This window comes from Necator americanus, chromosome X, assembly GCF_031761385.1.
Source record: "Necator americanus strain Aroian chromosome X, whole genome shotgun sequence".
Lineage (NCBI taxonomy): Eukaryota > Metazoa > Nematoda > Chromadorea > Rhabditida > Ancylostomatidae > Necator > Necator americanus.
The window spans coordinates 3916210-3933091 of record NC_087376.1 but is presented as its reverse complement, the minus strand read 5'-3'; the positions used below and the strand labels follow the sequence as shown (position 1 = coordinate 3933091).

The following is a 16882-nucleotide window of genomic DNA, read 5'->3' as shown; positions in this document are numbered from 1 at the left end:
TCTTCTAACAAAATGAAACGAATTGTTGTAGTATTCTAAGGAAAACATAAATTCAGAAACCTTCTAGTTGCGTCGTAATTATAAATAGATTAAAACGGATTACTGATATACGTATAAGTGTATAGTAGTGATATAGATGTAATTATCCTGCAACGAATTCGTAACGTTGTTATGTTCTTCAATTTTTTCGCCACTCTCCAGAATTATTCCAGATATGGTGTGTAAAAATCTGGTCTCGTCGACCAAATGTGATATTGTATTATCATAATTTTATCTCATAACACTTTTTATTTCTCATTTCATTGCAATTTCGTTGACGATAATCGCTATCTTATCGGAATTATTGTATATTCATATTCAGCGAACGTTCGAACACGACGATTATGGATATTAGCAGCGCACCGGCGAACATTCGTCACAAGCCATTCCTAACGGAAGACAGGTTCGTATTAATTTTACATTAACTATTAACAAAAACCTCACCAATATAAATTTTGAAAAAAACGAAAAGTAGGGAGAAAACATAGTACAAACAATAATATATGAAGTGTTGAGTGTCGTATTGATTTTTAGTAAGCTGTACACAAGGTTGTTAAATAATTTTATTGGCTAACGTTTCGGCAAAACCGCCTTTCTCAGAGCCTGGAATTGGTAGTTCAATTCACAATCTAAACCACAAAATCTATCCACAACTAAACAGATAAACCCTAAGCATACTTTTTAAACAACTGACGTAGCGACTGCTCACCTAGGATTGGGGACCCTTAGCAGAGATCGCTGACTGATCGATCACGGAAGCAAATGATTCGAATATCTCATTCGGATCACAAGAGCCATCCGAGATATGGTGCGAGTTTCCTCGCCATGGAGAGGCATCGCCCTTGCGATTCATTTTTAGGTTTCCGCCTTGGATCCAAAATGCTTCCAGAAATTTTCGAGCCAATGTTTTAGATTCGTACGCCAAGACCTGAACCCTGATTTCAAAATTGATTCCGTCGCATTTTTGTACTGTGTGGGCGCTTAAACGAGTCTATTTCCTTAACCTCCTCTTTCAGTTCAGGTGCTTCTTGATGCGAATATATAGCGGACGCGCCGTTTCACCAACATACTCATCGTCACGACTCCTTCACGAAATCAAGTAGATTAAACCGGATCTCAAGCAGTCTCATGGTCTACCTGAGGGACAAATGATGCAGATCGGTGTTGTGCCGGTGGTATCCCACAGAAGATTCTGAAGTAGCTGACGTTTTAAATTTTTCGGTGGTAATGAAACGGAGCTATCTCTTCAACTAGCTCGATGATATGTTGCAGCAACAGAAAAACACTTGCAAGATGCCTCACTATGTCATTTATCCTCCGCTAGTGAGTTCTTAAAGAAGTACCACTTTCTAAATGAAGAATGAGTTAAGGTAGGGAAATTCCCTGAGATTCCTCCCTTTTACATTGTTTGCCTTAAAACTGAGTGCTCTTCTCCTTATCAAGAAGCACAAACTCCAGTCCAACAGCAGTCTCACTTCTACGGATTTATAATTAATAGTGTAGGAGGTTTTACTGATAGGATAGGGTGGCTCCTAAACACAATATTTACGCAAATATTAAGCCATGTCCCTGCCCATTTATCAAACATCCTATGTTCCTAGACTCCCTGCACGCTATATACCTAACAAGAGACTGCGTCATGGAGTCATTTGACGTCGAAACGCTGTATGCGCATGTGTCTAATGACTCTGCAATACAGGTTACGTTCGAAGTCCTCAAAAAAAAAGGATAATCATCAATTTATACGGATTCTCAATCTCTTAAGGCGTGCGTCGGCTGATGTATCTTTAAGTGGCCCTGAACTTCCTTTCCACAACTTGGAGTTTTGGCTACAGGACAGAAATTGGTCTATACCTTAGCTATTTTTTTATGACCACAATTGTTGTTCTACTAGTTCTACTAGTTGTTCTACTATCGGTACATCGACCATTGCTTTGTCATCTGCATCACACAAACGGGAGTGGACAAATGTTTTGAGTTGTTGAACCGACAGTCCGCACACACCAAACTCACTAAAGAGAAACTGGAGGGCAACTGGCTTCCTCCTTAAGAATTATTTCGAACGGTACGTACCAAAAGCAATAGTAACGCAAACCTAATAACAGAAACATGTCGGCTCACTTTTTCTCTGCTCATCCATTTCAAATGAAGAAAGCTTTGAATAACAACATCCTCCGCACGGCAAAAACAGTTTGTGGTGGGACGAGGGAGAGGAGAGAATCGTCAACTCCTGCTCAAGAAACTTTCGGTACTAACGTTTATGAAAACCGAAAGCATGACACGAAATGATAAAATAAAATGGCGCACGAGCACGACAATTGGAAAACTCCACCACGGATAAGATACCTTCCTGCTTTCGTCACATCACTTATGGAACGAGCACTGACATTAGGTGGTATCTGAGGAAAGCAGACTTAGACAGCTCCATTTCTGTCGTTGAATTACCACTGAACAATTCAAAAGGTCAGCTAAATCGGAATCTCCTGTACGATACCACCTGCGAAATACTGAACTCTACCAGTTGTCCCACAGGTAGGCCACGAGACTACTTGAGATCCGCTCTAACTCATCGCTGCAACTTGTTGACGAAATCTACCCGATTCCGTGAACGAACTGTGGCGATGAGTATGTTGGTGAAGCGACACGACCCCTTTATATTCAAATAGTAAATCAAGTTCAAATAGTATTAATAATAAATAAATACTAGCAAAAATACGGAATAGACTGCTTTAGGCGCCCACAGAGCACAAAAATACGACGGAGCCATTTTTGAGGTCAAGGTTCAGACCGTGGTATACGAATCTAAAACGTTGGCTCGAAAATTGCTAGAGGCATTTTGGATCCAAGCCAAAAACTTACAAAGGAAGGGCTAGGGGCGAGTGCCTGTCGATGACGTGGGAATTCGCAGAATATCTCGAATGCCTCTTCTGATCCAAATCAGACATTCGAATTATTTGTTCTCGTGATCGATCAGTCACCGATTCCTGCTAAGGGTCTCCGATCCAAGGGGTGCAATCGCTAAGTCAGTGGTTGAAAAAAGTAGGCTTAGCGTTTGTCTGTTTAGTTGTGAAGAGATTTTGATCGTTTACATTGTGAATTAAAGTGTCAAATCCAGGCTTTGAGGAAGGCGGTTTTGCCGAAACGTTAGCCAATAAAATCATTTAACAACCTTGTGTACAACTTATTAAAAATCGATATAATATCTGTTCACGACATCCAAGTATGTCGAGGCTCATTGGAGGTTGAACTTTTCGAAAGTATAGAGTATTAGTATTGAGTATTAAATTAAATTAGTCTGTATTAAAAACGTACAATTTTTAAAAAGTTTTTGCTGACATTTAAAAAAATATCGTAATTTCTCATTCCCTACAGTAGTCCAGAGTGGTGGCGTGATTGAGGAGGAACGGAATTAAGGTTCAGTAAAATTTATTTGTTATGTTTTACTTTGCATAAAGCATATAAACGACTGTCTAAGGAAAACCTCTGCATCGAAGGAAATGAATTTTTCCGGATATCGTTTCTGTGGAATTTATTTCTCACATCGAATGTCTTTTGGATTGATGAAGAAACATGTAAAATCAATAAAAAATTGTCTGTGCAAGCTCTTTTTCTAGGCATTATTCAATATATTTTCGTATTTCGCTATCGTCCCACGTACTTTTTAATTAATTTATTTAATTACTCACTTCGCCTGTATTCTCGGTTGGTTTTCTACTAATCCATCTATTTAGTCTACATGGCGCAACCTCTATCTTTTTTTCTGATTTCCGGACAGTTTTGCTTGACTGTGCGAGAAATGTATTTAGTTTATGACTGTTCCAAAGCAATTAAAAGTAAAAACCATGAGAAAAATTTTATACAGCATTTTTATTGAGCAAAGATTGATTTTCTCAGCAACCACCATTAAAATTTATGATGAAAATTATTTTGTTGAAGATATGTGCACGAAAGGTGCGCTTAAAAAAACTATTATACTAGAAAAAATTTGTAGAATTGATTTTGCTGTCGAAATACCGTTGTGTCTTTTTTTTTTGAGAAAAAAGAATTTCTTGAGTTAAGAACAACAATAATTGCTTGCAAAGTTACATCATTTATATATGGAGGGTCTGGCACTGGATTACTGTATTCTATCACATAATTTACGCAAGTGATGATTTAATGATTGCGTCAAACTACGTAACAGTAACACTTCATATGTTGACATTATTCTTTTTAATGGTTTCGGGAACTCTAGACTTTTTCTGAAGGTTAAACAAGTTATCTCTTTGCTTTCATGAGAGTTAGACCACCCATGTAGAAGTGGTTCAAATTTATCGAATATTTGAGCGAATTTTAAAAGCAAAGCGGAAAATTTGAACAATTTCGTTTTTGAAATTATTTTATACGTTCCTGCTTTGAACCCTCGCATGTTTGCATCGCTCACTTAAATGCAGCATCACAAAATTGACGACCTCAGGATCATTCCACAAATAGATAGAGATATGAGTGTATTCATTCATTCATTCATTCATTCATTCATTCATTCATTCATTCATTCATTCATTTCATTCTATTCACGAGTATTCTTGAGTATTACACTTTATTCTACCTAGATATCCAGAAAAATTTGCAGTGTGTACAGTAGCCCCTTATAACTTCGTCTTACTAAAGATGCAACTTATTACACTCAATTCTTGGTAGTATTCCAGAAAAAGCGGCGCTATAGTGGCCTTGTGCGTCCTCATCTCTTAAGGATCCATCCTGTTAGGCGATAGAAAGTGGGGAAACCCCTTTGTGGTCCGATCTCGACAATCCAAGTAGTGTAACCCAAATAAGCAGTAATTGCCTCAGATGCATGATCGTAGACGCGTTGCGAACTGACCGCGTTCAATCATCCGTAAAAAGTTGCATCGTCGGGAGAGGCGGGGCCATGCGAGGCTGTTTTGTGCGCGTCTTTTTGAATTGGTAGGGTGGGAACTGAGTGTGATCACCTTCACACTCACAAACTTTTTTTTTGATACGTTGTCTTTGAACTTTTTGAGTAGTGAAATAAACTTCAAACTTCTATTTTTCACTCGTTCATTCAGTAAACTTTTTTTTTGTAATTCCTGTGCGCCTTTTTTAAATATCCTGTTGATTATTACTGCTGTGAACAATTATAACTGTAACAGTGAATAATTGTGCAATGAGTAATGATAATTGAACGATGACAAAAAATTTTCCTGTTTTCGGTACTGTTTTACCGTTGATTCATTTAAATCGATGTAAAATTTGTTGCTGGGCGTTTTACAGCGAAGTTCCTAAGCGCTCACTGTCAAAGTTCCTAAATACGATTTAAGAAACATAAAACTTGTAGTTATATTGCAATCATACGGTAGCTGAAGTTGAAAAATAAATAAAATAGATAAATAATATAAGCATATATGTCTTTCTTTTAATACTTGAGCCCTGTTTTTGTTTCTTTTTAATGTTTTCATTTACTCCTACTCTTACTGGCCACAGAAAAAAATTAATGTCTCAATTTTTTTTAGCGAGATAATTGTATTTTTCCAACAAATCTCCAAGTCCTCTCTTCCTAAAACCTCGATCTTTGGAAGTGTATTTATGTTTTCTTGTTATTCCAACGAGGTTTAGGTGGAAATTTTTTATTGGCCTGACGTTTCGACAAACTCGTCTTTATCAAAAGCCTGAAAATGGTTCGAGGTCTTTGATGCCATGCATATCCCATCAGACTCCTCCTCTCTTCTCGACAAGCCTGGATATTGTTCTAAGTACAACACGCAATACCTTCAAAAGGAAAACAAGAAGAAAGGAGAAAACGAGAAAAGAGGAGGAGTTTGATGGGAAATTCATGGCATCAAAGACCTCGAACAATTTTTAAGCCTTTGACTAAGACGAATTTGTTGAAAAATCAACCCATAACTAAAGTTTCACCAAAACGTTGCCGACACTACAAGAAAACATAAATGGTATTTGTGTTTTGCGCGTTCGCAGTGCTTCTCTTTTATTTCTATTTCTATGATTATTTGTTTTTGATTGTTCATTTCATGTCATCCATTTTTTTCGCTTCTTCTTATGTGACACAATGCCTTTGACGGAAATGTGATTGTGTCTGTAATCGATTTTTTTTTTTGAAATGTTAGGCCTTATTTTTTGGTATTTCTGCCACTATTTTGGACATTACATATACATCCTGTAATATTGATTGCTAACTTAAAATGTGGTAATAATTTAGTACTAAGCCATTTACGTTCTGGTTAGTAATTAGTAAAGTGACAAAAATTTTAATAATTAACAAGTAAACTGTGAATTATACTATAACGTCGCCTTCTTTATTCTGAGGTTAACTCTACAGACGTATGGATTAAATTCCATCAAAGCTCGGCCCTTGTCAAAATATGTCATCTAATATAGGTATAACTTATTGAAACCTAGTAGTTACCTACATTTTTAATTCTTTTCTTGAAATAATACGAAAAAATGGCCGCTTAAAATGTATGCACTTTTCAGTAAGGCTGATTGTAGCTTCTAGCGAATTAAATTTATATGATTTATATGATATGATATGATTCAAGGATAGATTCACAAAGGCAGATATAAATTCTACAGTCCGACTCTGGGATAAGGTCGAAAACTTCAAAAAGGTCGAAAAAAAACGCGAATTATTCGAAAAATCCCACACTAAAATCTTCTGTTCCTAAATAGTAATTTTTATCAAATAGCAATCAATAAATAATATGATATATTCTCATATAAAACCTTGAAATTGTGCAAAATACAAAAAAAAATAAAATATTTAAATCACTAGCTTTCTAGAGCTTTTCTTAGAATCAAAGAAATCAATCTTAAAACCAGTTATTTCACAGAAGTTTCCTCGATTTTCTTCTCTAAAACTACCAATTTTTTCTCATAGATCAAATTCTTTGCGCATTTTTAAGGATCTCAGAGAAATATTTGATTCACAGAAATTAGGTATGCCTTGTCAAATTGATCTAGAGCAAAAATAATTTAATTAAGATTAAAAATTTAACTATTCCTCCAAAATTGTTTTGAAATATGTGATCTCCTATCAAGGATTCAAGCCCATAGTAAATATCTAGAATGTGATATGTAACCATTGAGTAATATATTATAATATATTACATTTTTCTAAGCTCTTTAATCCCTCCGCCATGAGTTTCCTCAATTCCTTGTTATTCCTATGTTTGCCACGCTATCCACCTTTGTTGTTGTGCAGTTTCTCAGGAATAGAAGAAAGCAATTATTGCACAAGTTTCGAAATAATTAATGCTTGGAATGTTCCTTAAAATTTACAGATATAGAGAGAGGCAAAATTCCTCTGTGTAGTGTTTAATTTCTTAAAATAGAAGCATCCGTAGTAACGTATGATAGGACAAAATAAGTGCAAACAATTTTCTCTCCTTTACTTATAGCGCTATTTCAGTACCATATTACGAATAACTTTTTTTATTGACCTTCTAGAAGTTTAATCCTTGAGAAAAAGAGATGGAAATGATTAAACGTCTATGGAAATTGATATTCCATACATTTTTCTGTTTTCTCTCGCATCAACTACCATAAAATAAACACTCCAGTCATAAGGAAATTCCTCGCTTTTATGTTGTCCACGAATTTTCTGAAGAAGTCGATTTGAACATAAATATTTTTCAAAAGCGTATTTAGAATAGCATGCATTCTATCACATCGAAGAAGTAGTCGGCCTATGAATAACTTTCCGGAAAACCTCTTGAAGAGTTTTTTTTTCCAGAAAACGTTCTGCTTATCATATTTTAAATTATTTTGGACCAAGGACTACCTAATGAGTAAAACTATCGAAGATAAGTAGGTCAAGCTATTATAAACAGATAGATTTTATTGTTCTTCTTCTTCTTATTATTATTATTATTATGTTTTTTTATCATTTATTACATTAATTTGTATTGCAACTTGTCGATTTTCAATTTGAAGCAAGAGGCAAGTTTGTTAAGAAACAAGTTAAAAAGTCAAGTTAAGTTTTATTACGGCTATCGTTTCGGCGTTGTCGCCTTCGTCAGATCCTGGAAAGTTAGATCATTTGTATTATATCTTCTCGAATGCCCCATCCAGAACAAGTCATCACTCCATAAGATGCTAGATCAAAAACCGAAACGGAAAGAGCAGCAATCGTTGTGCTTACCTAAATAGTCGCGTTACCGTGATGCTAAGGAATTTCTCGTGATAAAATCATTATCCTACTACTATATTTAGGTTTATTAGATTTCCTAGTGTAGATTTTTACTATAAGTCGATCGTTGTAGGCGGTGAGTTTATTTCAAATGCGCTTGCCATATCGGCTTTACCTTATCGATGCTTGCAATGGCGCTTGAGTTAATTACTAGTTACTAATTGATGAGATGCTCAGCGGAAACGTTCAATATCCTCCTGGGATTCATCTATTATCACTACGACCGCCACTAACATGTGTCCTGTCCCGTTCGTTCATCGAATAATCGGGTCCCATCGCCGTTATGTGATGATGTGGTCGCAGTAGCAGCGGCCACCCAAGGAGAGCTTGCGACCACACACACACACACACGCCATATACATACACACAGGAGGCGTGTGTGTGTGTGTGTGTGTGCGGCAGAAATGGAGCGAATTTGCATTGATTGCCTGCTTCGGTACTGAGACGAATGTTTTGCTTTGCATATATGTCATATTTATTCATATAGATATCTCATCAACCTCATTTTCACCTCATCTCCTCGTTATAATCCACTTTTTTTCTAAATACAATTTCTTAATTCTTCAACGTTTTTGCTTCAATTTCAAGGTCATTGAACTATTTTCAACAACGCATTGTTGATTGTTGTTGTTTACCTGTTCTAAAGTGTTACTCGCGCAGTTTCATAATCGATCTAAAAAGAAAAAAAATTAGGATCTACATAATAAAAAGCCGATAGCATGTGGATTATCAAGGGTTTTGTTAGGATTTCCCTTCTTATCACGAATAATAGGAGATTTTTTGTTTATTGGCTTGGTCGGAATGTATCCTACTTATTTTTTAACCTCTACAGATCTCCTCTTATTTATTTATTTATTTATTTATTTGCACAAATACTCCGGAAATTATGTTGTACCTAAGTGAAAGAAAAAAGGCTTGACTGACCTACGACTACTATTTACCTTATAATTTCTGTTAGTAGAATATTATAATAAATCAAATATAATTTAATTTTTAATTGATCTTTATTTTATATTCCCTCAAAAGAATGCCAAATATTTTTTCTTCGTAATTTTTCAACTTTTTCCAAATTGTGATCCTTTCCTTTACTGTGAAATCTTTTCTTTGGAAGGGGAAGCGGTACTTTACTCCAGGATAGTTTTTGTTTCATCGCGGAATTCCTGGTTATCAAGGGGGAAAAAACGCGTGCTCTCGTGAATAATACATTAAATGTCTGTTTTTTGTAGTTTTCTTGATGGTATCCTTTTAAAATAGTACTAGTATGAAAGTTTGCTGTTAAATCCACAGTGTTAAATCAGTAGTGTGATAGAGCTCATACTTTTCTTTTAATAAACTTCTTAATACTATCACTCCATGGTAAAAAGAGGTCTCAAGACCTCATTATACTGTAAGCGGAAATGTTTCAATAGTGATGCACAAGATTAGATTAAAGGAAACTATCCAAGGAAGGATCCAGGGATGTCAAGGATGAGAACGAGAAAAAAGAACGATTTGAAAGCTATACAGCCGCTAAAACACCGGAATATTACAATCTGCAGTATAGATGGACTATAGACGGAATAAAGGATATCACTATCTACTGTTTATAGGATTTTTTCAATTCTTTCTATTTTTTCTATATCTATCTTTTCTATATGTTTTTTTTCTACATATTTTCTTCTATTTTTCCTCTTACTATTTTCTTTTTCTATTTTCTTTCTTCTTTCTATTTCTATTCTGAAAGAATTTGGCTGAATTCGATTTGCAACGTTTCTCTGCAACTGGACATAACAAGAGGATCGTTTCTGCAAAACTAAAAAAAAAATTAGAGATGATGTCATAACGTCTATTCGGAAACATTTGTTGTCTTCAATGAGAATTTTCAGGATAATCGTCGTTTATTCCATGAGTTTTGTGCACTTTCTGCAAAAAATCTTCCATTCCATTCTAATTGCTCTGTTTTCTCAACGGAAACACTTACTTTTCAGAAGAAATTCTTTATAATCTTTGCTACAATTTCACTTTTTAAATGATTAAAATAAGGGGAAATTTTTATTCAAAATGTCAACACTTTTATTTATGTATAAAGTGCAGGTATTTTCACTTTATCAAATTTTAGATTCGTTTTTATTTCTGGTTTTCTTCCTTTTCATAGTAATTAAAAGTACAAATTAATGGAGAAAAAAAATAGACGAATCGAAAGTGACAAGTATTTTTAATGAATTCCAAAGCTGAATTTTTTTTCTCATTTCTAATTCGATTGGTTTTATATGTCTTTGTTTTTTTTTTCTCGTCAAGCTTCATTTTTCATGCGTATTTGGAAAATTATGATGGAATATTCTATATAATCTCGTCATGTGGTTATATTATGTATTTATTTTATAGTAGAATATTTTATACCTAAAACTTCTATTTCTAAATCTGTCCAGTCGTTCTTATTTTTAATTATATGAGAAAATAAAAATATCAACGTGTATTAACAAACATAAACAGTAAATAATGAAACAAATAATAATAATTTTTGCTTTTAAAAATATCCTACATATTGTTCAGTGGCGATCCATCCCCGTCTGTTTTTTTCTCTGATCTCATTTATTTCTGTAATTTCTATTTCATCTCCGCGGAAAATTTGAGGATTTACTCCTTTAACGTTCCTGAATTTCCTTATGGAATGCACATTTTACATTAACGGGAAGAGTTTTAAACGATTTCCATCTCAGTAACAGGTTGAAATTTTGAAAGCGACTTAGTTATTCTTGAAAAGGATTTGAATCATTAAAAATCCTATAAAAAATTCCCGTTCTCCCATAAAAACCCCTTTTTCTCGCATACTCCACCGAAAAGCTATTATTTTAGCTGAATATAGCCATTTTACTGCAATAAGATGTGCAGTCCTAGCAATTTTATCTGTTTTTTTTTGTTTTTTTTTTTCAAAAACATTTTAAAAAATAAGATTTTTATTGGACTACTTCTTTTCTATGTGCTTCCAATCTATGTATGTGATCGGTAAAAATTTCTAATCAAAAAAATACAGTGTATTTTAATTTTTTCGTTCTATTAATAACATAAGTCTAGAAAAACAGAAAGATTAGTAGAAAGTTTGCTACAAAATAAAAATTTAATCCGTTGCAAAACTTTAAATGTTTTTTTTTTTCTTCATTTTAAAGGTTCCTATGCACAATGAGGTATTTTGCATTTACAGATGCGGAAATTACAGCTGCACATTTTTTTTTACCTGTCATTTGATACGCTTCACTGGATGTTCACCTTATCCCTCATTTTAAATGATTGATTGAAAGACAAGTGTATTTTGCCTAACATTTCATCTATGCATTTGCAACAATGTGTAGAAAGTTTCAAAGAACATTTGGAATTAATTTATTTTTCCAGAAAAAAAAATCTAATGTATTTTCTATTTGATTTTCCTCTGATTCCACTTCCTTCAACGAGAACTTAATCCTGAATTTTGGCTGATGAATCGTCAAATAGGTTCTGTTTGCAATATTTTCATATATTTGTTCGCAAAACATATGAAAAAAGAAATAAATGAATTTTCTCTCCCTATGTTTGGCTTCAATCAAGCGGCGAATCCTTCAAAACACATTTTAATTTATCCATTAGCTATTTTCTATCGCTTTCCAATAACCACACATTCTTAGTTTAATAAGTTTTTTTTTTCTACGCTTAGGAATCTCATACCAATCCTCATCTCACCCTAGGTGCAAACATCGTGTCGGAATTTTTCTGAATTTTTAATAATTAATTATTGATTAATATTTTAATAGAGAATTCTCTCCTACACTTATGAATATGCTAAGAAAATGAGATAAAATTTTAAAAACTAGTGGATCACCTCAGAAAAAACAAAAACTGATTTTCTGATTTTCTTGACCCTTCTTATTTTTTAGCTGTAAATCCTAGCGTGATATTCGTGTCTCAGTTGTTTCCGGTGAACTCAAAACTGCTGCCACCGTGAAAACATCTGTCTGAAATAGATGACATTTCAGCTCAAATCCAATGCGATTATTATTGTAACATTCCTGAACAGCTGTTCCAGGATTTGATGTCGTTTTTGATAAGGTGTTGTTCGTTCAGACTCCATGTTACACATGCCACCGTTGTCACTTTTTCTCTTTTAGTTCTACGCAAATATCACATCCAGAGAACCTCCGATTCTCAGCTACACAGCTTCATGCTTTTGTCAACTAATGTGATCCAAAATTTTAAAACCTTATCCTATTCCTTATTCTTAAAAATTAATTATTGATTAGTATTTTAATAGAGAATTCTCTCCTACACTTATGAATATGCTGAGAAAATGAGACAAATTTTATAAACTAGTGGATCACCTTGAAAAAAAAAAACAAAAGATAATTTTCTAATTCTTGGCCCTTCTTATTTTTTACCTGTAAGTTCTGGAAGAGTTTCTTTTTGTTCTGTTGATGTAGATGAATTTTCAGAATGCAGGAGTCTAAAAATGACCAGGAAAAGAAAAAAGGGCAGCTATAAGAGAATACATTTTTAGTATTTACGGTTATGGTAGCTCGGAACAGTTGATAATGACTATTAATGCACATTAATTTCATTTTTAAAGTTATTTTTGTTTGTTATTTGGAAGTTTGTTCAAAAAAAAACTGAAACTTATGAAGATCCTGCGCTTTTAGCGATTCAATCAAAGTTAACAAGAAATCGAAAGAAATTTTGTAAATTCTGGATGCGAGCAATAGTTTACGATGACAGTTCTTTATGGATATATTGCTATCTTAAATAAGAGAAATCTTTACCTAACTTCCAAAAAATCTTCAACAAATCGTTATTTTTCACATGCCTGTCGAATTTACATCGAAAAATTAGAAATATGGATTCAATCATATAGACTTTTAAAAATATTAAAATTTTATTTCTTAAAAATTTCTTATTGAATTGAAAATAACTCAACTTCATTACTTTGTTTCCCTCAAACTTATTTTTATTTTTATTTCTAAACTTTGGAAAACCCTAATAAGAATTCGATTCGGCTAACAGCGTTCTTAATTATTCCACGATGGACCGTCATTAAATTTTGCCCACGCATCGGAATTTTTTTCCCCACATATTTCTCAATTTCTATCCTTTTTTCCCTTACCATTAGATCTAATACCATCACAAGGCTCATACAAATCCATGATAAACGGCAAACGTAAGCCGTTCTGGATATATTACTTCCTGACGTTACTTTGTAGTAAATCATTTTTTTTTATTATCGTCTTATGTGCACCATAACGCCGTTCACTCTTGTATCGGTGCTATTCAGATTTATTTTTCGTAGCCGTACTTTGTATGGCCACATAAATGTTTTTACGGATTTTAGTTGTAAATATATTTATTTTCGTTATATATATTTTTTTCTCGTGTTCTATGTATTTTTAGAGGAATAATAAGAAAAATCTTCTTGTTTTATTTTTTTTCGGAAATTATTTTTATATTTTATTCCCATAAAAAACCAGAACTCTTCAAGACTGCACAGTAATAACCGCTTTAGTGATTTTTAACATATGTTACACAAAACTACCAGTTTTCTATGGAGTTTTCTGGATAACTATGTACCATCCAGAAGGACGTTAAATACATAATAAAATAGCACAACTATGTATGCAAGTTGAAGTGAATGAATAAATGAATGAATGAATTACATTGTCATATCGTTTTTTTTCTCTTTTTTTTTTGTTTTTCTCTTTCTTTTTTTTCATCTTTTTTTTCGAAATAACTTTGATTCTATGAAGAATTTAAGTACTTTTGGAATGTCATCTATGGAATTCCAGAGATTCCAGACGTCTTCAAGTTTTTCCTGAGTTTTCAAGAATCACTTGAGCAATACCCGAATAAGTGCAGAGTTTGAGGAAAGACCTTTACGCTACAAAACCTTGATGTTATTCATCGAAGGTTATTTTTTTTTAAAAAGGCAAGCGAAAGATCATCTCTTAAAATCGACCGCAGCGATATTCTTTACGTTTTCTTTCGCTCTAATCTTCATTCCCAATAAAAAAGGAAACAAAAACCATTAATTGATGTCGGTGGAAGTCAAGCTGGAAACTCTCAAATCTCCTAAAAACAACTTCCGAACCTCTCCATACTTGTTCAAAGCAATTTTTCATATTCTTTTCCAATATTACGATGATCCTTAGTGAAAATAATACTGGTTCTCCAGAGTTCGCATAAAATAGCTTCTTTTTCAAGAGTTAGTCATAACTTTATTTTAAATTTCTCTAGTAATTCCTCCTTATATCGAAAAAAACGGATACTTTCAATTGTAAGCATTTTTGTGTGTTCTGTGACTACGAATCGACAAGGATAATTTCTTGCTTCTCTGTCGCTGTTTGTCTGTTTCTGGATTCTTTGGAATGTTAGACTACAGAGAACGAGGAATGTAACATTGCAGCCGTGATGCATTTGAACTTTTTTCGACATTTATAAAGTTCGAGGCGGTGATTTCGCACATTTCTAAGGATAACACTACCGTTTATTTACTATTTTCTGGATAAAACACTTTAATTTTGTCTCGTTCTGATTCTGGTTGTTTATAACAAAAATTTTCTAGTACACCATTTTCCAGGAGGAATAGTGACGTACGAGGTGTTCAGAAAGAGCCGAATACCAATTTTTGATACACTTTTTCTTTTTTTTAAAATAAAATTCAGCTTGCAGAAATGCAAAAGTTCGACTTTCCTTGAATCCTGGCATAGAGATCGCAACTTGTTGATATTCCAATCTAAGCAACAGCCAAGATTGTTAACAAACTTTATTACGGCTAACGTTTCGGTGTCGTCGCCTTCGTCAGATCCTGGAAAGTCGGATCATTTGTGATGTATCCTCTCAAAATACCTCATCCAGAACAAGTAATCGTTCCTTAGGATGCTGCATCAAAAATCGAAACCAGAAAAGTCAAAACGTTGTGCTTACCTAGGTAGCCGCGTTGCCGTGATATTAAGGGACCTCCTCGGACCGGACTATGTAGGTAAGCACAACGTTTTGGACTCTTTTGGTTTCGATTTTGGATGCAGCATCCTAGGGAATGATTACTTGTTCTGGATGAGGCATTTGAGAGGATATATTACAAATGATCCGACTTTCCAGGCTCTGACGAAGGCGACGACGCCGAAACGTTAGCGATAATAAAGTTTGTTAACAATCTTGGTTGTTGCTAAATTGTACTATCGACAAAATTCTCACAAATTCATCCTTGACAATGGAATACCACAGAGTGAGAGTGGAAATTATTCTATAATCCTTGCACATTTATTATTTTTCATCTCACAAGCAGAAATGCATTATTTATAGAGGAAGGAAGTATTTATTATTTGTTCTATCCTTGGATACACCATTGTTGCTTACCGCTTTTGCATAAATTCTTTTTTCAATTTACAATAATTTTCTGCTGCAGTGTTCATGTTATGAATGGAATTTAAACCTAGTCATCCTTGACAATGACACTCATCCTGGAATACCATAGAATAAGAGTGGAAATTATTCTATAATCCTTGCACATTTATTAATTCCACGTTATAAAAAAAAGCGATAGAATCGTTAAATTCTATTTTCGTAGAAACGTTCATGAATTATTCTCTCATTCTCTGAATATCGTCTAATATGAGAATCTCTCAAAAGGAATGATCAACAAATAATTACTGAGCAGAATTTCTATTATTTTACTATTCTACTTTATATATTATTCTTTTATTTCTATTATTTATTTTATTTTTTTACCCATTTAATACATTTTTATCCCAGGATCTCCACCGGATTTAGCATGTTATCTGCAATTTTTGATTGTACATATGATATGTGCCCCCCGATTTCCCTCTCACAATACCTCACAGCTGTTTTCTTCAAACACAGAGGAGAGAGTTCTCGTCTGATACTCGGCCACTCAGCTTCGCTGAAACCCTCAATCTCATCTCGCCGCCCACATAATTTTATTCGCTTCACATCACAACTGCTTGTGTCTGGAATTGCAGAAATTTTGTATCCAATTTTTAAAACGTAGCCATGAGCCTTAAACTCGAAATTTTTGATTATATTCAAGAATTACGTCTATTTCTTAATCTTTACCTGGATTTACCTACTTTTTTGTGAGTTTTTGTGCAAATTTCGAACGATTTCAAACCTGTCCACCTCTCCTGTCCGGTAATTTCCAAGCGTTTCCAGACGTCAGCAACCGTATCACCCTCTCATTATCCGTATACAACTCTATAATAATAATAATAGTTTTTTTTTTCAAAGCATAACATTTCTGCAATCCTATGTCCCAGCACTAATAATCCACGTTCAGTACATTTAGAAGATTTATTAACCTATCGTACATAAGTAGATCATCAATCAATCAGAAAACTATCGTCCATTAACTACCTAGTAATCTCCAGTAAATTGTTGAAGAAAACGATTTCCTAAGTAATTTGTCTTCTAAATGGAAACATTAATTAGCTTGTAGTCCCGTAAACAGCGATCAGCCAAAGAACATAAATAAAAGATCGTAAATAATTTGCAAAAAAAAACAGCACAATGTTTTTTTTCCCTAAAATTTCGCATATCTGGATGGAGTAGTGGTTATGGATCTTGAAATCTGAGAGAAATACTATTTTTTCCATACCGCCTTCGTACTAAATAATTTTTCCCCGTTTTTTT

The 16882-nt window shown here is 33.9% G+C and overlaps 1 protein-coding gene across 2 annotated transcripts in view; it reads left to right on the top strand.

Annotated features, from left to right (window-relative positions):
- RB195_021439 (uncharacterized protein) overlaps positions 1 to 16882 on the top strand; it is a gene marked incomplete at both ends in the record, with an annotated part of 37224 nt that overhangs the window by 14795 nt on the left and 5547 nt on the right. For both annotated transcript variants that reach the window (XM_064208167.1, XM_013438132.2), the window contains one exon: positions 362 to 442. In XM_064208167.1, the coding sequence (XP_064064048.1) occupies positions 362 to 442 (81 nt within the window). The remainder of the gene's footprint in view (positions 1 to 361; positions 443 to 16882) is intronic.